This window comes from Hydra vulgaris, chromosome 08, assembly GCF_038396675.1.
Source record: "Hydra vulgaris chromosome 08, alternate assembly HydraT2T_AEP".
Lineage (NCBI taxonomy): Eukaryota > Metazoa > Cnidaria > Hydrozoa > Anthoathecata > Hydridae > Hydra > Hydra vulgaris.
This window is the reverse complement of record NC_088927.1, coordinates 12,582,573-12,606,940: the sequence shown is the minus strand read 5'-3', so window position 1 is coordinate 12,606,940 and position 24,368 is coordinate 12,582,573. Positions and strand designations below refer to the sequence as shown.

The window sequence follows — 24,368 nt, the reverse complement described above, 5'->3', positions numbered from 1 at the left end:
TTAAAACAGCTTTTTTTTTTTTTTTTTTTGTTGAAGTTACGACAAAAAAATTACACTTTTGATATATTGAAACATCAACTCACCATTAAAAAAACTAAAATTTCTGCACTTTAGAATAATTTTTATCAAAAACAAATTGCATAAATGAAATCTATGGTAATTTTTATGTCTAAAAAAGGTCAAACAATTTTTTTGTTTTTTTTTATGATTTTAGGGGGAGTTTCCCCCTTAATCTTTTCATTTTGATACTTTTTAATTTTAAACAAACAACTTATATATGCCCGTTGGGAATTCTCTTTTGTTGGGAATATAATTTAATAGTATTAAGAGGTTATTGTAGTCAATTAAGTATAAGAAAATTGCGAGACTTTTTTTTTATTTTTTCTATTTAATAAGCGATTAATTAATCGTAATAATTAATTAACTTCTATATATATTAATTATAATTAATCGTACGCATTATAGTTGGAATAATAGTGTTTTAGTGATTTAAGAAATTAATTTAAACATAAACCAAAAGGGGCAAAAACTTGATAGTTAGACGCCTAACCACTTTATTAATTTTATTTGCAGAAAGTTTATCCCTTTCATTGAACTTGAAGGCTATTTTAATTTTGGTTTAATTAAAGACTCTGCGAGGGAAAACTTTCGATCGTTTTTTTTTTTTTTTTTTGTTAATTAAATTTAGCGTTGCGTAATTTATGGCGGAACACAGTGGTCTGAAAAATTTGATCTTAGGCCTAAATTAAAATTTTGATGTTTTTATGCTAAATTGATAATGCAGAATCCAAATCTGACAGCAGTTTTTGATATTGTAATTCTTTTTTTTTTTTTATATTGTTATTGTAATAAAATATTGTAATATATAATGTAAAAGTAATGTAATAAAACATTTTTTTATATTGTAATTGTAAAAAAATATTGTAATAAAAATTTGTAAATAAATGTAATAAAAAAAAAACAGTTTTTGATTTAAATTTTTTTTTTTGTTCAGATATCGCATAAGCGGCCTTGTCAGGAATTTCAGAAAAAGTTTTTATTTTTTTTCTTGCGGTTTCATAATATATCGCATTTATATATATATATATATATATATATATATATATATATATATATATATATATATATATATATATATATATATATATATATATATATATATATATATATATATATATATATATATAGATATATATATATATATTTAAACAACTTTAAAAAGTATTCTACACAATAGAGTGCTCATTGTTCTTAAAAGAACAGAGCAATTATATATTAGTAGAAAATCACTTAACAAAAATTTTAACAAAAAAACACTGTGTATATATATATATATATATATATATATATATATATATATATATATATATATATATATATATATATATATATATCGTCGGGGATAGCGCAAAACCCCGTAACTAGCATTAGATAATACCGCGTATCTACAGTACATTTTTTTTACTGGAAAAGTTTAAAATTAAATTTTTTTTTTATTTCAACAGATTTTGGTTTCATTTTAGTATAAAGAGTATTATTCATGTTTTTTGTAATGTCAACAATAGATATTTGTTGTTAAAATTATTAATATTCAAATAGCCAATGCTAGTTTCGCGGATTTGCACTATCCCCGACGTGTTATATATATATATATATATATATATATATATATATATATATATATATATATATATATATATATATTTATATGGGCTGCAGCAAGGGAGGGGGGTCAAGAGAAACGCGCAACCCCCCCCCCCCCCTTCCCCCTCTTCACAAAAGATTTTTATATCAAGCCAAAACTAAATATTTTAGTTGAAAATTATAGGTAATGATTTCCGGTTATTTTTCACAAGTTTTTCATCAATTTTTTTGAATAATAAAAATCACTTGCGAAAATTCCTAAAATTAGTCATAAACTGAGTTTATTTTTTTCATGAAAAGTTACTATTCTAATTTTCAATTCAATAATCAATTAGATATATACATTAAATTAAAAACCATAATGCAAAAAGTATACGTACAATATGGAATAACAAAGATATGATTAAAAATGTGATATAAAAACATTACAAACATAGTGTCAATACGGTATAGTTTGCAGTTCTTTTATTTTAATTATCTGCAGCTGATTTTTTTAGGAATTATTATGCGATAATAGATGTTTAAAATGTGCTATAAATATGATATTTTAATAGTGGACTTTGCGTTTTACATGGATCTTAGATTTACTAAAATATGCATTTTTTTAAAGCATTTTCATTTAGTTTAATATATGGAATATTTTATAAAAATAAAATAAAAAAGAATGTTCAAACTATTTTTAACAATTAAGGTAGCAAGTACGATTGTATAAAGAATGAAAAAAATGTTTTGAACATGTATTTATAGAAATAAAACAAAAATAGGGACACTAGTATTTTTGATAACATAAAATAGGTATATTTTGGGAGCTTTAAAGTTGGTTTAAATAATTATATCTGCAGCTGAATTTTTTTTTTTTTGAATAGTATATGCATATTAGGATTTAATAACATCATATCGAACAACTCCATGCATGCGGACTTTAGGTTAAGAAAGAATTTGAAATTGAAGAAAAAACTTTTATTTTATGCTAGTTTCAAACATAAATAACATGCAAATATACGATAAAAAATTATTATTTCAAATTAAACTCTATACTATAAAATTATTTTTTTTAAATAAAATCTATACATATGTGCATATAGTTTTAAATTTATACACAAATGAAAAAATGTTGTATTTTTGCAAGAAATTATTCATCGATTTTTAATTGCTCTTGGATACGGTTATTGACTTTTCTTTCAAAAAAAAAAAAAAAATGAAATCTATATATTTTTGAAAAGCTTGGATAATGTTGTGCTTAAAAATAATAATAATACCAAAGTTACAGATTTTTTTTTTAATTTTGGTCAAAAATCAAATTTTTCAGACCACTGTGCGGGAGGCTGAATAAGCGCGAATTTCCTAAGTGCGAACTGGTATTAGGGCGCCTAAAGAATTTGCAAATATTGTCATAAGTACAAAGTAGTTACAAAAACTGGCATAAGTGTACCTAATAAAATTGCAAATTTTTACATAATTGCAAATTGGCATTTCGCACTTATGCCAATGTTAACAAGTTTATTCTGTGCACTTATGCCAAATCGCAATTATGCCAGTTCTTGCAACTGCTTCGCACTTATTCTAGTTCGCACTTGTACCAGTTTTTTCACTTATGCCAATGTTTGCAAATTTTTTGGTGCACTTATGTTAGTTTGCACTTGTGCCAAATTTTGCAACTGCTTCGCACTTATGAAATTCGTGCTTATTCAGTCGTCCCATTTATGGACGGCTGAATAAGCGCAAATTTATAAACTCAAATTGTTTGATAATGATCAATAACTTTTTGTTAATCAATGATACACAATTTCTAAACTTAATTTGAAAGCAATGTATTAAAAAGTAGCTTTCGCCAATATATAGATAAATAAAAAAGTTCTTGAAAAGTAGTTTTCTTTTAAAAAGATAAGCGTTTATTAGATATATAAGCGTTTATAAAATCCTTAAAGTTTTTTCTTTTAGAGATTCCGTTAATCGTTGGTTTGGGCTGTAACATTTGAAATTTGTTTCAATATAAAAAATTTTAAATTTGTTTTAAATAAAAAAATAAATATTTTCCTTGCTTAATATAAACAAAATTCTCCACCATATAAACAATATTCTCCATTATAATTTACTTTATACTCATTTGTCAAAATAAAACTCATTTGTTTTTTGTAATTGCTTTAAAAAAAAAGTCTTTAAAAAAAAATATTTAAATGCAATTTAATATCAAACGTAAGAAAGGTGTTAGTAACTAATATCAAACGTAAGAAAGGTGTTATTATTAATAGTAATAGTAATGTTTATTGCAGTTAAAATTACAGTAATAACAATTACAATGTAATAAAATATTGTAATAAAAATGTAATAAAATATTCAAAAAATATATATATTGTGGAACAAAATGCAGACAGCCCGCACTGTTTAAAACAATTGTTTTTAAAAATATTCAACGATCTTGCTTCTATGATTTCATTTGGTAACAAATTCCAATTATTAAAAACTCGGTTTGTGAAAAAACTATATCTCAGTAAACAAGATAGTATGTATTCTCTCTTCAACCTGTATTTGATGCCCCATACGAAAGAAGCCGGACCTGAACAAGACAAGGATGATGCCGATTGTAGATTTTTGTACCAAATTATTTGGTCTATATTTTACTTTTAATCTGTATTATTGTATAAGATCTCCTCTTGCTCTTTTTTTCTCCAATAATGTTAAACCCATCGCTTTTCAAGAAACCATCTTTCAAGAAACGGTCTTACAAATGTTGTATATAGTGATTTCACTGTTTACACATCAAAGTATGTAAATGTACATTTAATTTGACTTAAAGTTCTTTGCGCTTTTGCCGCCACTGAAGTCATTTGATCATGCCATTTAAGGTCAAATGAAATAATCACGTCTAAATCTCTTTTACTTACTGTTGTATCTAATGTATGCTCTTTGCCGTTGTGGTCATACTATAACATATTTGTAAATTCTTTTTACCTACATACATAACTTTGTACTTACAACTTTCAACTTGGTCAACCAGATATTTGCCTATTTTATAAATTCAATGATGTCATTCTGCAAAGACTCGTGGTATTCTACATTTTTATAACTCTTATTAGTTTAATGTCATCTGCCTATAATTTCCAATTCGAATTAACAACTAATGGTAGTTCGTTTACAAATATCAAGAATAACAAGGGATCAAGCACAGAGCCCTGAAGCACACCATTTAAAGTCTCAAGAAACGGTGACAGGTACTTACCCATCACAAAAAAAAGGACGATACTTAGCCATGTAGAACACCCTTGATACCATAGGCTTCGTATTTTTTGGCAGCAGTGTATTTTTATAACAAAAAAACATTAATAACAGTAGAAATAGTAGTTACAAAGCTTATAACAAAATTTAACATATAATCAAAATTTTAATATATTCAGATGTTTGAGTTTACCAGCTCCTAATTGGTTCCATAAGTTTTTCTTTTTATGTTTTAATGCTTTAATATTGTCTGTTATGCGTTTTTCTTTTTTAACTCTTTGATCATATTTTGCTCTTTCCTTATTTGTAAATAGTTACAAGTATAAACAGGAAACATTACTAATAATATGCTACATAAAGTTATGCTTTATGTAGCATATTATTATTATAAAATTTTATTTTTATAATTTATATTCTGTATATAATATAATTTTAATACTTAAAGCGATCCCCAAGTGCCAAGATAAGTTGTGCTCGTATCTAAATTATTATACTTAAAAAATAAGATTTATCTTAATTAAGGTTTCCAAAACAAATTATTTATCAAGATATTTTATAAAGCGAAAATTTTTTTTTTTCGAAGATAAGTTCTGGCTCTTTGATTTTTTTTTTTTTAATTACTGGTATGATTAATGCGCAGTTGTAGTTAATAAATGACGTTAATACAAAAAAGTTCTTTAAAATAGTTTAAACTCGTTATATTTGGCCGACTTTTTTGCTGACTAAAAAATAAAGTCCTCGTTAGCTGACATTTGCCGACTGCCAACTATATATCTATATATCAACTATATATTTTGCCAACTCCATTGTCCAGTATGCCGATTAGTAAATTTAGTAGGAAGGCCAGGCATCCCAATGCCCACACCCTCGGGATGCCTCTGTGTGTGTGTGTGTGTGTGTGTGTGTGTGTGTGTGTGTGTGTGTGTGCGTGTGTGTGTGTGTGTGTGTGTTTATATATATATATATATATATATATATATATATATATATATATGTATATATATATATATGTATATATATATATATATATATATATATATATATATACATATATATATATATATATATATATATATATATATATATATATATATATATATATATATATATATATATATATATATATATATATATATATATATATATATATATATATATATATACAGTATTGGACAAAACATTTGCAACCATCATAGAACAATGCTAAAAAGTGTTCCTAATTTTACATGTCTTAAAAACGAAACGAACTAAACTACCACAGCAAACAGTTCAGGAGTCTGGAGTCATAGAATTCCATGACATGAGCAATCAGCTGACAGGTGACAGCACACAGGCAGAATTTCGTTGACAAGTGCCATTTTGCAGCGGACAAAACAAGTGCAACTTTTTTGTTTGTTTCATTTTCTTAAGTCTGGTCCGTGTCAACATCACGGAAGTTTTTTAATAATTAAAGGAAGTATCCAGAAGTTTCCAGAAGTTTCCAGAAGCATGCAGAAGCTTCCAGAAGTTTCCAGAAGAAGCATCTGGAAGCATCCAATAGCATCCAGAAATATCCAGAAACATTCAGAAGCATCCAGACGCGTCCAGAAGCTTCCAGAAGCATCGAAAAGAAGTATCTAGAATCTTCCAGAACAGTTTCACACAGGTTCATTTTACTATATAAGACACATGTAAATCTACATGTAATTCAGTCAGTATATGGAAGTCAATCAGTCAGTATTATCAAGACAGTTTATCGAAGTGAGTTTTATCATAGTGTTTTATCGAAGAACATCAATACAAGAAGTGAAATACAACAAGTGCTTCATTACATCAACACAGTCCACATCCAACTAAGACGTTGTGTTCCACAGAGCATTATTGTATCATCACAAGGTAAATGTAACACGGTAAGCCTTGAGAAGCGTGATTATTTATTTTTATTATTTTTGTGACTTCAAGTGCAAAAATGGCTCCCGACAGTCTTGGATCGGAACTAAGAAAGAAAATTATCGGCGATGACGAAAGTGGAATGTCACAAAAAAGTATTTGTGATAAATATCGTGTGAAAAAATGGACCGTATCAAGACTATGTTCCAAATATCGTTCTACGGGGAAGTTGGCAGCAGATAACAAAGGTGGAAGACCGCGTTCCACCACTTCTAGAGAGGATTCTATGATCGTCATATCCGTCGAGAAGGATCCCTGGATATTATCAGTCAAGATACAAAAGCAATTAGTGCTGCCTGTATCGGACCGAACAATCAGACGACGTGCTGTTGAAGACGGATTGTTTTCTCAACGCCCTGCAAAGAAACCGCTGATTTCACTTAAAAACCAGAAGAAAAGACTCTTGTTTGCTACATCTCATATTGATTGGAATGTGCAGAAATGGCGAACTGTCCTGTTCAGTGATGAATCGAAGTTGAACATCATTGGGAGCGATGGCATTTGCCGTGTATGTCGACCGGCCGGATAACGCCTCGATTTACTTTACTACCATAAGACCGTGAAGCATGGTGGAGGCAATGTTATGGTCTGGAGGTGTTTTTTTCCGCTAACGGTCTAGGTTCAATACATCGAAACGATGGAATCATGGACCGTTTCATGTGTAAAAATATCCTGAAAGATGTTATGTTACCTCATGCTGAATGGAATATGCCAATAAAATGGGTTTTTCAGCAAGACAACGATCCGAAACACACTGCAAAAGTGTAGTTAAAACGCAGTGGTTTTAAGACAAGCACTTATCGGTGATGGATTGGCCGCCACAATCTCCGTATCTTAACCCTTTCGAGAACCTGTGAGATATCGTCAACCACAGAATTAATCCTGAAGGTGTTCGTCATAAGGATCAACTGTTTGAATAAATCCAAAAGGCCTGGGCCGCGATTCCACAAAGTTTCATTGATCACCTTATCGAATCTATGCCTCGAAGATGCAAGGCTGTGATCAACAACAAAGGATTCGCCACGAAATATTGATAGCAAAATACAGCTTGGTCAATATTTTGTCGAGTTGCACTTGTTTTTTCCAGAAGGAAAATAAATTTTTTTAATACTTTTGAATAATTTATTAATTTTCGTGTACAGATAATGAACTTTGTGATGAATAAAACTTGAGGAACTTTGTCTCTAAACAGTTACATAGTTATTTCTTTAAATCGAAACAATGCAGCACTTTTATATAAAGAAACAAAAATACTTTAATATATTAAAAACATAGTATATATGTATATCTTCTATATATATAAAGGGCAATGTGTGTGTGTGTGTTTGTTTGTTTGTTTGTTCTCTATAGAAATCCAAACCGCCGGACCGATCTCGATGAAATTTGGCATGGTGGTAGTCCTCGAGGGGGAGAAGGTTCTTAGCTGGGTTTTGACCCTGTACCCCGACCCCCGGGGTCAAGGGGGCCAAAAAATGGTCCCCCCTGACCCCGGGGTCAGGGGGCCGATTTTTGGGCCGATTTTTGTGTAGAGATATCAGGTAAGCCAGTTTAAATATTGGCCCGGGCAACGCCGGGTAACTCCAGCTATATATATAAAGGGCAATGTGTGTTTGTGTGTGTTTGTTTGTTTGTTCTCTATAGAAATCCAAACCGCCGGACCGATCTCGATGAAATTTGGCATGGGGGTAGTCCTCGAGGAGGAGAAGGTTCTTAGCTGGGTTTTGACCCCGTACCCCGATCCCCGGGGTCAAGGGGAGACCATTTTTTGGGCCCATTTTTGTGTACAGATATCAGGTAAGCCAGTTTAAATATTGGCCCGGGCAACGCCGGGTAACTCATGCTAATATATATATATATATATATATATATATATGTATATATATATATATATATATATATATATATATATATATATATATATATATATATATATATATATTAGGGATATGACTTTTTAATTTTTTTTCAAATAAAATGTTTCCTGTATCATAAATCGATGAACTTTTACCTAAAATCATGAAAAAAGGCCCAAATAGCTTTCTGCAACAAAAAAAGGTCACCCCCAAAATAAAAATTTGATTTACCATTTTTATACATTCATTTTTGACCGATGTTTTAATCTTAAGCTTAATTCTCAGCTTAATTCTATTTATTTCATTATTTTGTTATGAATTTATAAATATAACGCCACACGTTACCATGGCAACGAAACGGCCGTGTGCCGGCAAATACTTGGAATTGTTATGTGATGACGTCATTGTGTTACCACGGTGATATAGACGACTGTAACAGACTGTAGAAGATTATAGAACTTAGTAGAACATTCTGGAAGCTCTAAATAATTATATAAGCGAGCTGCTGTCAGAGCTCAGTGTTGATAATGTGAATAGTTCTATGAAGTACTCTGCGTGTAACTGAGCTAATAAGGAACTACTGTAGCGAACTAAAGACGCTGTAAGTGTACGAAGTATAAGTAGTTGTAGCATTATCGTTAGGATACGGACTGGATTATCGAACTGTTATCAACATTGACTGGATTATCGAACTATAATTGGATTACTATACAGTTAAAGTATTTTATTAATTAAACGACTTTATTAAACGGATATTTACGCTCAGCTATCCGTAAAGTCGTAACAATATTATATGATGTCTCACACGAAAAGTCATACCACAGTAACAAAGAACAAGAAGACTTGGACTAAAAATTTGGTGAGATTTCAAGAGTCACACAGAAGAAGAGGAAGCGTGGCTGTAGAAGAACATTCACTCGATGAAAAATCCAGAATACCACTTCAATTGCAGATCGTAGGAAGATACCAGTTTCTCGGAGCATATGTTAAAGGAAGAAAAGAACGAATAGACCAAATTTCTAAGGAAATTACAAAATTGTGGGACAATAAACTGAATTTTCCACGTGTGTCTGATCAAGTGATAAGAGCAAAGCTTATGAAGGTGCTGAAGGTCTATGATGAATGTGTCAAGCGTGGAAAATATGATGTTCTCAATGCATTATTTGACATCACGAAAGTGAATGGCCAGTGGTTATCCTCGGAAGATAAACGTCTATACCACCTACAAAAAGAAAGTAAAGGACAGGTGGGGTACTCAACAGGACAAGTGGCAAGTAAAGAAACCATTCACCCTTCCAATAGAAGGAAAGTCCAGTCTGGAACAGCAATACCTTCCACATCACAAGTCCTGTCTACCACAGACAGTGGTACTGAATCTGAAAACTGCAAAAGTAAGAGTGAAGATGATGAAGACGACGACGGTGATAAAGACGATGATGAGGACACTCAGAAAAAAACTAGAAAGCACTACAAAAGTAAATTTGCTGTAAGTATGGTTACATCAAGTGGAGTTTCCACAAAGAAAGCTGCTAAAATATGCAATGTATTATCACAACAAGGTATTGATATTCCAACTCCAAGTCAATCAGCAATTTACAAGTCCATATTCAAAGAGGCAGGTAAATTAAAAAAAGAAATGATACAACAACTTAAAATGGAACAGTGGTCCTTAAACTTTGACGGCAAACGAATAGATGATAAGGAATATCAGGTAGTTGTACTTCAGAATGAAAGAACTGACGTGAAACTTGATGCACTGCGTTTAAAAGATGGCAAAGCTGAAACTGTTGCTGAAAAAATTGCCAAACTTATTGATGAATACAATTTGTGGAATTCAATTAAGATGATCATTACTGATACAACAAACGTCAATACTGGGAAGAGAAATGGAGTTGTTGTGAAGTTGCAACGTATGTTTAAATTAAAGGGTGTCACAATACCACAATTTATCGGTTGTCAGCATCACGTACTAGACAGGATTCTCCGTCTAGTGATGGACGAAGAACTTGGGGGTGATACCAAATCTCCAAACATTGAATACCCATTTGTGTCTGAACTGTTGAATAAGTATGATGAACTGAAGGATAAGTTTGTGAATGGAACTGTAGAAATTCTTGATAAATCAGGGTGGAGAGACGATATGAAGTTTTTGTACCATTTAACAAGAGTGTTTAGGTTCTATGAAGAACAAAGAAACTTCCCTCTGATTCACTTTCAGAACATTCCTAATATGAGCAATGCCAGATGGAACTCAAGAGCCATTCTCGCCATTCTGGCGTTCATTCTTATGCCTGAAGCGAGAAAGAATTTGGAGAAGGTTTGCAGGTTCATTTCATATGAGTGGGCAGAACATTGGTTTAGTAGTCAAAAGTACAATGACAATGACTTCAAGAATTTATCTGATGTATTGAAGCCTTACAAAAAGGCATTGCAGTCATTCAAAAATCACTGGAAGAAAGAGCCATCCGTCATCGACATACCACGAAGTAATCAGATAGCTGAACGTGCAATCAAGGTGATGCAAGACCTGTATGCTTCCTGCAGAAAGAAAGACAAACTGCAACTTCGATTCATTCTAAGTAATAAGCGCTAGACTCTTTATGAGACGTGAGCATCATGTGACCCATGTACTAAACACAGTAGGCCTATAGACACAGACAGTTATGTATATTGTTGTACTAGACGCTTTGATACTGTTAATTTTGTAATACTTGTATAATTATATATCACATAATGTTTTTTGTTATATCACAGTACATGTTGCATAAATAAATAAAATAACAACAGGAGTATGACACTTACAACATCTTCAGCCTTTAATATTCATTTACTGTACAAAAGTCTACCTATTGAAAATTCGATTTTTTGGTTTTGGGGTGACCTTTTTTCAAAATATGTCAAAATGAAACATCTATTCGTTCTTTTTACATAAAAGTTCATTGAATTACGATACAGGCCTAGTAGGTTGCAAAAAAGTCATATCCCTAATATATATATATATATATATATATATATATTATATATATATATATATATATATATATATATATATTTATATATATATATATATATATATATATATATATATATATATATATATATATATATATATATATATATATATATATATATATATATATATATATATATATATATATTAGTAGAAAATCACTTAACAAAATTTTTTTTTCATTTTACACTGTAAAAAAAGGAAAAAAAATAAAAAAATAAAAATTTTGTTCAGTGATTTTCTACTAATATATAATTGCGCTATTCTTTTAAGAACATTGAGCACTTTATGGTGTAGAATACATTTTAAAGTTGTTTAAATCCCAAAGATAGCATACCAGATATTTATTAAGGTTTTATAGTCTACATAGTATCTTACCTTTGCTAGCGAATTTTTATTGAAGCCAACTTTAATTGTTGATTAATGTTTGTTTACAAGACAGTTCTGTTTTTTATGGATTAAGCAGTAATCTATTTTCAAAAAACCATGTGATGACTTCATTTGCACATTTAACTATATTGTTTATATGGTCTATACCTGGTCTGACGGCAGTATACCGTTGAGTATAATCAGCATATTGATGGTGATTATATCTTAGCTATAATGCCATTTACGGGAGACACAAACATGGAAAATAGAAAGGAGCCAATAACACTACCTTGTGGTGCTCCTGTTGAAATTTATGAGATTCATGATTTTGTTGTTCCATTAGAAACAAAAGTTTTTCGAATACGAAGGTATGAAGAAAACCATTTCATTGCAGTTCCTGTGATACTAAACTCGTTTTTTGCACGCTCTGTTAGTAGTCTGTGATCAATAGAATCAAAGGCAGCTGATATGTTTGAAGAGGAAGGAAGTAGTTGATATATTATCAATGTTTGATAGAATGTCATTGAAAATCTTAAGGAGTGCTGTTTCAGGTGAATGATTGAGTCGGAAACCAGATTGTATAAGATTGAAGATTACAGAGGAAGTTACATGCGGAAGAAGACTAGATAAAGCAAGCTTTTCAAGAATTTTGGAAACACTGTTCAGATTTGATATAGGGCGTGGATTGGTAGAATGGAAATCAGTTAGATCTTGGTTTTTGGAAATTGGTGTTATTTGGGCAATCTTGTATATATATATATATATAAATATATATATATATATATATATATATATATATATATATATATATATATATATATATATATATATATATAATATGTATTTATATATACAGTTTATATTTATTTATATATATATATATATATATATATATATATATATATATATATATATATATATATATATATATATATATATATATATATATATATAAGCATATATATATACATGTATGTAAAATTATTATAGGTTTAGGAATTTTAGTTGATTATATGCTGTGTTACTTACAGGACGCAAAAAAACATTGCATTAAGCCTGCTGCTTTCAGTTGAATATTTCAAGCCAAATATTTAACCTACATAAACTGGCTTCTTAAATTAACATGATAAGGTAAATAAAAAATTGTGACTCTCTACACCCAGTCAGGAGCTTGGTATGCAAACCATGATAGTATTTTTATCTTTTATATCCTTTGAGATATGCGAACACGACAAAAAAAACAACATCAAAACTGAATTTTGTAGCAACTGCTCTTTAAGAGCTAGTTAAATGGGAAAAAGATGACGTACAAAAATCTGTTTTTACTTGTTCGCTTACTAAATATAAGTTTTTATTGCTAAGATTGGCACATTTAATAACTCTTTCTGTGAAAATTCATACTTAAGCTGCCGAGCGTGCTGTAAAACAAGTGACAATCGCATCTATGTTGCAACTACCAGATACAAAAGATGGTTATATTTGAGCTACACCTCAACATAGAGAGCTATTACCTGCGTTTAAAACAAAGAAAAATTTTTTATTAAGCTTTTAATGTCAATTGACTTAAAAGATGTGTTAATTTTTTTTTTTTTTCAAATAGTGTTATCTAAATATCGTTTGGGTAAAATCCAAATTTTAAAATTTGGATTTTACCCAAATCAGTTTTCCATTTTTAAAATTTGGATCCAAATATTGGATCCAAATTTTAAAAATGGAAAGAATAGGTAACATCTCAAAAAAAATGTTCTTCATTGTGTTATGCAAAAAAAATTAAAAAGAGGTTAATGATGGTGTTAATGATGCGGTTTTTAAAAAAAAATGTTACATATTTTTTCAATTTCTAAAAGTACAAATTTGGGTATCAAAATTTCGTCAGATCAAAAAAATATTTAAGGAGACTCTATTTAAAACTGAATTTTACATAAGAATATTTCTGCTGTAACCTACTGTCTATATCACACCAGACAGTAAAAGCGGCAAAAGATACTATTACAGAAAACATCAATATAAATTTGAGATTGTCCCACTTTAACTAAAGTTGTTTTTAGTAGTTAAACTTTATGGGAAACGTAGCTTTTAAATAAAGAGATGTGTAGAATTTAACAGAGGGATACAAGTTCTATTAAAGTTTTTAAACAGATTTTATTTCAAACGTAATTAAAACTCAGGAAAAAAATAAAAAAAGTCAAAACGGTGTCTTCTTATTGCTCTACCCATTGATTTTATTATATGTACATTGTAAATATATTTAAACGGAAAATTAAAGAGAAAGCAATAACAACAAAAAAGCTTCATCAACTTATAATATTATGACGTATAATATTTACATCATCATATTACAGAGCATTTATAGATAAGGCTTTTGAAATTAAACAAAAAAAATTCCCTCAGTCACTTCTGGAAACAAAGCATTACTTAAAGCTGACTTAATTTGTAAAAATAAAATTAGTTATCGTTTATTGAGATGGAAACTTTAATACACTACACTGCCGTCCATGGCGCTCTATACTGAAGGCCTATTCATCGCGCAACCGTAAGCCGTGACTGGGGGCCTATTATTTTTACGGATTATCAGCAACTCTGCTATAAAATTATATTTTGGAGTCAAAATATGACTCATAATGAGTTTAATTAGTTTATTTAGAAATATTTATATTAAAATGTAATTAAAAGTTAAAATTTTATATAATAAAAAAAATTAAAACAAAGAAAACATTTGCATATACTTTAACAACAACAGATACAAATCATTCTTTTCAAAACAAATTTATGATAACTTTAAAACTTTTAATGCAGGTTCTTTATTAGATCTTGGTGTAATTTGTGCACAAAAATTGTTTAAAAATATATTAGCAAGTGTGTTGCAATAGGTCGGTGGCCAACATTGATTATCGCTTCATCCAGTTGGACTAATAACTGAAATTTCCATATTGATTCAAGCGTTTCTTAGTATTAACATTTTAAAAATATAAACTTGCCCTTTTTTTACTCAGCAGTTTTTTCACAATCTATCATTTTACTTTTCTTTATCGTGCATTATCGTTTTCTAACGATTAGTCTGTCGTTGACAATTAGTAATTTACGGAACAACTAAAACGGCCGAATGGTGTTTAAAACTTTATAATAAATTTTTCCGTAAAATATCTCTGTCACATTTGGTTAAAAATATAAACAGACAAGATGGCAGGTATATCGTTAAGCGATAACACAGGTCAACAAAAAAAATTTTTTTATCTGGTGCCGAGCAAACAATTTGTTTTTTGTATAGCATTTCTCATTTTGATTTCAAATATGAAACTCTTTTTTTACCATCACGTCAAGTTGTAAAGATATTTAGGTTCAAATCTTAAGTAAGTTTTTCGACAATATTAGGGACTTTACCCTAAATACTTAAGATTTGAACCTAAATATCTTTACAACTTGATGTGATAGTAAAAAAAGAATTGCATATTTGAAATCAAAATGAGAAATGCTATACAAAAAACAAATTGTTTGCTCGGCACCAGAAAAAAATTTTTTTTTTGTTGACCTGTGTAATATTTGTTTAATTCATTTTGATGATATACCGAATAAATGCATTAAAAAATGCAGTACTAAAGCTATAAAAAAAATATTTAGCACACGAAAAAGGTGGTGCAAGCTTCGAAATAATAATGAAGATGAGGTAAGATTTTCTTTTAGAACCATTAACGCTAAAACAGATGAGGAATTCAACTTAATGGCAGATATTGTAGAAATGGAAAGCTTTGCCATGGGTTATTTTTACCATCCAAAATGTTACAAACGTATTTGTAATGTTTTCAAACTTGAAAGAGCAGAATATAATAAGCAGACAGAAAAAATTGACTGGGATGAACACCAACAAACTGAGCTAAAAGAATGTAGGAAAACTAATATAGATGATGAAATGCAACAATTGACATCTATAAATGCAAGCACTGATGAAGCTCAGCCAAAAAGAAAAAAATTTCGGTGTAGACAATTGGGTGAGAGTAATTATTTGTGGCCAGATATACGCATAATATGTCAAAAGAAATAAAAATGGAATAATAACAAGGTAAAATTGCACATTATTAAATAATTTTATTTAATAATCTATAGCTAATGCATACTTTATACAAAAGTTTTTCTCAAAAATCTCTCTTTATTTTATTTTTTAATTTGTTTGGTTTGGTTGATGTCAATAGTGCTAAAATAAGTATTATTAAAATTAAAAAATTAAAATAATTTTTTGTTTGTATAGCAAACAGTTTAATAGAAAAATTGTATCTTTACAATATAACTAAATTTCTTTTTAAAATTGCATTAGAGTAACTTTTTGATAATAACTGTTGAGAGGGTAATAACTGTTTAGAAATATTAATTTTCAATGCTGGTTTCAGGTATCTCTAAAACGAACGCTTGAATCGCTCTCAAGATCAGAAACATTGTGGGAGGTTAAGAGAAGCAGCCAACTATAAATTCGATGAAAATATTCTTATACATATTAACGGAAAGAAATGTGTTGCTCTTGAAGTTAAATATCATTGAACGTGTTACATAAGTTATACAAAGTGTTTAGCAAATCGACACAAAGGTCAGCCTAAAGTTCAATATTGCAATAAATCTTTTCATATATTTTCAAATGAAATAATAATAGAAAAATTAGCTAAAAAGAAGAAAATCATGTTTATGTCAAAGTTGTTTTGTCTGTTTGTTTCAATCGTTTATCGTGAAGAAAATATTGATGCCAGTAATTATAAAGTGTCCTGTTTAAAGTCAAGGATTTAAGCAGCTTTTCCACAATTAATTTTCCACACACCTGATAAAAGAAATTCAAGTGAAATAGTTTTGCTTGAAAATCTATCAAGTGGCCATTTTGCTGAAAAGAACCTTGTTTATGATAATGAAACATCACAAAGTGAGTCTTCTCAAATAGAACCTTTGTCGGATAGTGATAAACCTCAAAATATCAACTATGAATTTGTTGATACGAGTAGCATATATAGAACAGCATTGGATTTTCGAAATATAACAAATAAAACTCCTGATTTCTTTTCAACATGGCCTCCATTATCTTCTGAATTCTCATTTAAAAATATAAAAAACATTGTACCACCTGGGTTATTTAATTTTTTTATTTAGCTGTTAGGTATTGATGATGAACCAAAAATTAAATCCTACATATGTATAGAGGAAATCATTAAAAAAAAAGTTTTATCTTTAATTCAAGAATGCATATATATAAGTTCAAATGGACGCAAACAAACACCTAAATCTGTGGCATTGTCAATGGCAACAAGGCAGATAACTGGATCAAAAGAGTTGATAAAAATATTGAGTGGTTTAGGTCATTGTATATCATATTCGGCAACAATGAGATATGAAACAGCATTAGCATCTATCAATCTAAAAGAAGATGAAGTTGTACCACAAGGTAAGATTAAACATCTTGTAAGTGTTATCACCATAATATAAACAATAATATATTCAAAAAATCAAAATAAGTATATAATTTATCTTAATAACAGCATAAATTTTTTATAGGGTTTATACAATAAATTTCTGGTCTTCTGAATCAAATTTTTAATCAGGAGCTAAAGACACATCACTGTCAATTTTGGGTTGGGACAACATCGATTTCGGTGAGGAAACAAGATCTGGGAAAGGAACTACTCATATGGCTAATGGAATCATTGTTCAACCTTTAAATATTGGACCAAACCAAGAAAAAAAGAGAGGTACAAATAGTGCGCAATGTAAGGGGAAAAAATAAAGGGACAGTTTTCACTTATTTATAAATACAATTTTCTTGTCTAATCTTTGCTATATTAGGAAAGATATAGAAAAGAATGGATTATGGTTTTTAAAAAGGTGGCTGGATGACATCTTGCCCTTCCCCCCTCACATGCATATCACTTATATCACTGCATATCAATTATACTAAATCAAAATTAGAAACTTTATGATCTTTTTTGAAACATTTATGTTGTTTGTTAAAACTATATAGTTTTATAGCTAACGATTCTTTTTTTTTGTTGGTGTTCATTCATTTATGTTTCTTGATTGGATTTAGCTATTTTCTATAAAAAAAACTTCATTCTTTTAGTAACCCACTTCATACCATTTCACTTTTTTTTATCAGATAACAGTTTCAAAACGATTTCGATCTATTCAAGAACCGCTTTCTAGCATATTACCTTATCAGATTGGGAAAAAAGAATCACCCAAGCTTAAAAAGCTAATCGAAAAAATAAACATTGATCTTGTCATTTCATCTATATCAATAGAGAAAGTCAAGGATCAAGATAGGGCTTATCTATAATGCAAAAGTCAAATTAAAGAAAATTCCTCTCCAAGTTGGACTGCTTTCAATATTGGTCAAAACAAAGCTGCCTCTCATGTCTCGTACATTGGATATTTACCAGTTGTTGATGCTCCTGTTACTGATACTGCAACAGTATACACAAAATTATGTAGAAGTGTTGATATTATGAAAAAACTAAATTTGAAGTATGGAATAATTGTCTGTGATGAGGCTGGGCATTAGAAAATTCAAATGGCTCGGTGAAAGGAACCTGAGTTTTCGAATAGATTTGTAGTAAGACTTGGCGAATTTCATACTATGATTTATGACTGCTATTGCTAAAAGACTTAATGGATCCGGTTTTAAGGTATTTAATTAGTTTTAAACATAAGGATGAAAATTTTAGAAGATAGCTATTTCTATTTAGAGATAAAAGATATTTTGACAAATTTTGATTTTTTGTGTTCAAGTTTTTGATAAAATCATAAACTTTAATTTTTTTTAAATATTTGAAAGCTATCATTTATTGGTTTATTAAAACTGTAAACTTTGGGCATTGATATATCAGTTTCAATTTAAGGATATTGTCATTGAATCTGGTCTAGAGGCAGAGGAAGCAATTAAAGGTATTCTCACAGGTAAACACTATAACAGAAGCATAATGGTGCATAAAATCATGTTTGAGGCTTTAAGTCGCCTTAGATTTGAATCATTCTTGAACTCCTTGGATGTTGACAACTGACGTAAAGTAGAGGATTTCTGCTTGTTATTAATGGAACTACATGGAACTTCTGAATTCCAATGGTATATCTCAAGTATTATTTTATTTACCCAGATATGACGAATTTGTTAAAATCTCCTCAGAAAGATTAAGCACTTTTAGATTTTGGAGCTCTTATATTGATATGGTTTGGCTGATGATGTTATTCCTAGGTGCTACTAGAACAACGAATTGGGAGCTTTATTTAGAATGTGTGAGGATGATGTTACCCTGGTATTTTGCATACGACAGAGTCAATTATGCAAGGTATCTCTGTCCTTACTGGTTAGAGATGAAAGCAATAGATAGCACGCATCAAGGTGTGTTTAAGTTTATTGTTTTTGCACTAAAAAAATAAACTTTATTGAAACATTGTGCTACATCTGCATGAAATTAATCTATATTTTTGTATATATGTTGTATATATATGTTTATAACTACAAATGTTTATATTGTACTTATAACTACATTATTCTTTTATAATTTAACTCCCTTTGATTGTTTAGAAGATATATTTAAAATCCTATTAATACACAATGTGCAGTTGTTTTAAGTTACAAACATTTTGCGGTTACACTTAGTGTCATTTTTACAATATTGCTTACATTTAAGGCCTACTGACGGACTTTAAAAATAACTGGACAGTTCAACGTCAAGCCAGTTCTTTCTCAGCTATTGCATGTGATCAGGCAATAGAACAAACGTGGAATAGAGATTGTAAAACCAATAGAGGCATAATTGGCAATACCCTCAATCGAGGAGCTGTGCAGAGATGGATTTTATTACAACCAGAAAGATCGTTAATTGCCCAACAATGTAAATTACTCAGTGGCTATGTAAAGGAATCTAGGTATTTTTCAGTATTTTTATTGGTTTCTTTCTTACTTGTATTCATGTATCAATGTTGTTAATCATTCTTTGCAATCATTGTAATCATTCACAAGTTGCAACTTAGGTAAACTTAACAAATTAGGTGAACATAACAGAACGTCTGATGAGTTCATTCTTAACCTAATGTTTTAGTTATATTATTATATTGTTGTATACCATTTTTACTAGTTAATATGATCTTATAAGACAAGTATTGATTTCTGATTTTAAGGGTTCGTAAAGATTTGGATGTAACAAGAATTAGAAAAGATGAAAAATCAGTTATTGATGTAATGGAAACAGTTTCTTCAATGATTAATCCATTTGAAAACGAAGTCACAAATAATCTTGTAAATATTGTTACTGGGATTGTTGCAGATAAGGAAACTACAAAAGATCTAGATCGAGCTTACCAGAAAAACTGTGATAATTTTATAAGGGATAACCTGAATAATGATGATCCGGATATTTTTATCAGAAGAAAAATGTTAAAGCTAAAGACATTTGCAAGCTACAAAAATATAGTTAAATTGTCCACAGGAAAAACTGTAGTTTTAAAAAACGAATGTAACTATTGGGTTCGTTGGTACTTCACTATGTTAATGAATTTTGCTCTTAGGCATAAGTCAAATAGAGTTAACTTTGTTACGGACAGGTATCGAAATATTAGTATCAAACACGCCGAGCGACAAAGACGAGCTGAATCTGGTGTCCAGAATGTTACTATATTTGGGCCTGATCAAAAAGTACCAAAACAATGGAAGAAGTTTATGAGTGTTGGCAGAAATAAAGAGGAATTGGTTAAGTTTCTCTTGGAAGAATGGAAAGGTTATGCAATAAATGAAATAGAGATATTTATTACACATAGTGATAGCACATACTGCTTCAGAAATTCGATTTGTACGGAATTGTCCGAACTTTGTTGTGACCACAAAGAAGCTGATACTCGGTTATTGTTACATTGTAAGCACACTTCGGTTTCATATGCTCATGTTATACTTCCAAGCCCCGATACAGATGTGTTCGTACGTGCATTATACCATAGTTGGTTTATCTCTGCAACTCTTCATTTTGAAACAGGATGTGGAAACAAACAACGTATCCTTAATGCAAATAAAATTGCAAAAGAGATTGGTTACGATTGGTGTGATGCAATGGTCGGATTCCATTCCTTTACAGGTAGATTCAAATTAAATTTTATAAGTGAAATCATTATCTTTCTTGCAAAGAATTTATTTCATGCACTATTTTGCTACTTTATCAAAAATAATGTATTAAATTGTGCCGTTTATGTCAACTAATTTTGTATCTGAAAACGTAAATGTTTGAAGTGTTTCTACTTATTACTTAGGTTGTGATGCAGTGTCTGCTTTTCGAGGAAAAGGTAAATTATCTGCCCTAAAGACGGCAGAAAAAAAAAGAATATTGTACAGCATTCCGAGGTATTGGAATGTCACTAGATGTATCAGATGACGTTGTTAATGGCATACAGAAATTTGTTTGTCACCTTTATGGTGCAAGCAAAGAAGATGTTGTCAATAAAGCACGATATTACTTGTTCAAAATGGGCAAATCTACAGAAGAGATGCTCCCTCCAAATTATGATTCGCTTATTTTACACATTAAACGTGCCGATTATGATGTTTACATACAAAAAAATGCATTGAAAGGTATATTAAATGATGATGATGATGATGATGATGATGATGATGATGATGATGATGATGATGATGATGATGATGATGATGATGATGATGATGATGATGATGATGATGATGATGATGATGATGATGATGATGATGATGATGATGATGATGATGATGATGATGATGATGATGATGATGATGATGATGATGATGAAATAGAGTCAGAAAGCGATCTTGATGAATAAAAAAATTGTTGACATTTCTAGTATTTTTTCTTTTTTCAAACTTTAGGTATTCTACTTTTTGTTACAGAATATATATGTACGAGGTAGTTCAATTGCATCGACAAAAACAAAACTTATTATCTTGAGACATGGCCGACGAGATTAGATATCAAGTAAATGGGGGCCGTAAGTCTAAAAAGGTTACTATTCCAAATTTGCAATCTGACACAACAAAAAAGTTTAAACTTGCAAACTAAATGAACTAAAAGGTCCACATTTGCCAACTGAATGAACAAAAAGTTATTAATTGTTCCCCCCCCCCCTAACCACAATTAGCATTGGGTCTATCCTTGAGAACAATGCCTTTTAAAGTCAATGTTGTTAGAAAAAATGTATTCATTGTTTAATTTACTACAAGTAAAATATCACTTTCACAAAATTTGACCATAATTTTTTTTTCCATTGCCCTTTTGGGGTAAAAAACCCGAGCCCTAATTTCTCAAAAACTGCAGGGCAAAAATGGGGCAAGTTTCTGTTTTTCGTATCTTAGTACCATGCTTTAACAATATCGAAACAAAAAACTTAGTTATTACAAGTGTCCAACGAAAACTCATTTTTAGTCACATTTTTCCTATATGGCCACCGGCCTACAATGTTTTTGATTAATTTCAAAATAGTAAAATTCAGAAACTAGCAAAAAGATGTCACTTAAGGACTTACGACAAACTTTATCTTTTATCGAATGGAATAAGACAAAGCAAAAAAAAACCCATTAACAAACATTGTCTGGTGGAATTTCAAGACCACCATGATCTATAGACTTGAGGTACTCACCAAACTTTTCATAATAAAGTAATGTTTGATTGAACAAAATGTTTTCATTATATTCATTTCTACATACATAACCAGCAATATAAATCAAAGACATTTTGGAAGTATCAGAAATTGATGACTCTAGTTTTTCTAAATTGTCAAATATTTCACTACCTGCTTCACATAAAACATATGTACAAGAAGCACACTCATAATCTGAACTAAAATCAAAAGAATCTATGTCAATAAAGATAACAACAGTGATGTGTGATTTATATGCAATTTTTCTATAACTTGTTGAACATTTATAAAGTAGGCACCTCCGGAACCTTGTCTCAATTTCCCAATTTCTGTTTCTAAGTGGTCACTTGTAAACATATCAAGAAGAACATAATCATGACTTGTTGCTAATAAATATTTACATAGCTCGACAATACCATAGCAAGTATGGTGAATTGATTTTGCAGTGTCATTAGATAACTGCTTCACTCTTTTGCCATTTTTACAACTTATTTCAAGAGCCATATCACCAATCTGAAGTAGAGTATTAAGACGGCAATCATCAGGACTACAAATAGGTCCTTCTCGTGGATCATTGTGTCTTACATCAGCTCCACGACCTTTCACATTCAAAACTTTCCACCAGGTTATAACTTTATTTATAAATATCGCAGTATCCTTAGAATTTGAAATTATTTGAGAATAGGTCAGCAAGGCATGATATGTCTTATCTGAAAAAACTTTAAGGCAAGTAGATACATTTTGCCTTTCAATTGGCTTGGGAGCTATTGTAATTTCATTCAAGTCTGACAATTTGACTAACTTTTCTGATTCAATTTGATATAAGCATTTAAGGTGCTCCCATTTAGCTGTTCTTTGAATACCATTATCACTGTACACTAGCTCCCCAGTTTTTTCTGTAAGCCATAGATTCCTAATGTTTTTCAAAAGATGAACAATGTCAAACAGTAAGTACATCCCATCTTCCGTTTTCCAAGGTTTGTCTGGAATAGTATGATATAATTTTAAAAATGCTTGGTTTACACGATTACCATCACAGATAACAACTTTTATATCGCCAGATGATGATTTTATAAGTTTTATGCTGGAGTTTATTTGTTCAAACAGAAAATTTGAACTTAATTTTGAAATTGGAATCATCTTGTACAGAAATTTAGGACCACCTTTGAGACATACTATCATAATTCCCAAAACAGTTTTAGCCAATAATGATGGATCATCTAAAGATTTACCAAACAATGTTCCACCATGGTAAAGCATCATTATTTTGATATATCATGAATAATTATCATCATGAATAATTATGCTAATATTTCGTTTTGTTTTTTCAATTATACAATTTAAAAATTTAGATATTTTTGCTTTTAAAAATATTTTTTGCATTTCATGATTTTTATGAAATTCAGAAGTTAATTTTTTATTGTAATTTCAAAAACTTGTATTTTTAGGTATTTTAATGCAGCAAAAACAGATTAAATAAGTATAGTAAATAAAAATACCTTATATATACCTTAAATAGTCTCTTGATGCATTTGCGTTATTTTCTTATTTTAAGTAAGTTTTTGTACATAAAAAGGAGTTTTGTCGTGAAAATCTTAGGTTCCTCTGTTCACCTCATTTTTAGGTTTTTATTTTATTTTTTTTTATTATTTATTTTTAGGTATTTAAATGCAGCAAAAACAGATAAAATAAGTATAGTAAATGAGAATACCTTTGTAAAAAAAAAA

At 29.8% G+C, this 24,368-nt stretch overlaps 1 protein-coding gene across 1 annotated transcript in view; it reads left to right on the top strand.

Moving 5' to 3' along the window:
* The window catches only part of LOC136083629 (uncharacterized), a 40,520-nt gene extending 16,152 nt beyond the window's left edge, over positions 1 to 24,368 (top strand). The window contains exons 2-9 of the mRNA XM_065803109.1: positions 15,703 to 16,078; positions 16,404 to 17,437; positions 17,548 to 17,741; positions 18,146 to 18,674; positions 18,888 to 19,387; positions 19,680 to 19,917; positions 20,170 to 21,116; positions 21,289 to 24,368. Of these exons, the coding sequence (XP_065659181.1) occupies positions 19,090 to 19,387; positions 19,680 to 19,917; positions 20,170 to 21,116; positions 21,289 to 21,410 (1,605 nt within the window). The 5' untranslated portion in view covers positions 15,703 to 16,078; positions 16,404 to 17,437; positions 17,548 to 17,741; positions 18,146 to 18,674; positions 18,888 to 19,089 and the 3' untranslated portion in view covers positions 21,411 to 24,368. The remainder of the gene's footprint in view (positions 1 to 15,702; positions 16,079 to 16,403; positions 17,438 to 17,547; positions 17,742 to 18,145; positions 18,675 to 18,887; positions 19,388 to 19,679; positions 19,918 to 20,169; positions 21,117 to 21,288) is intronic.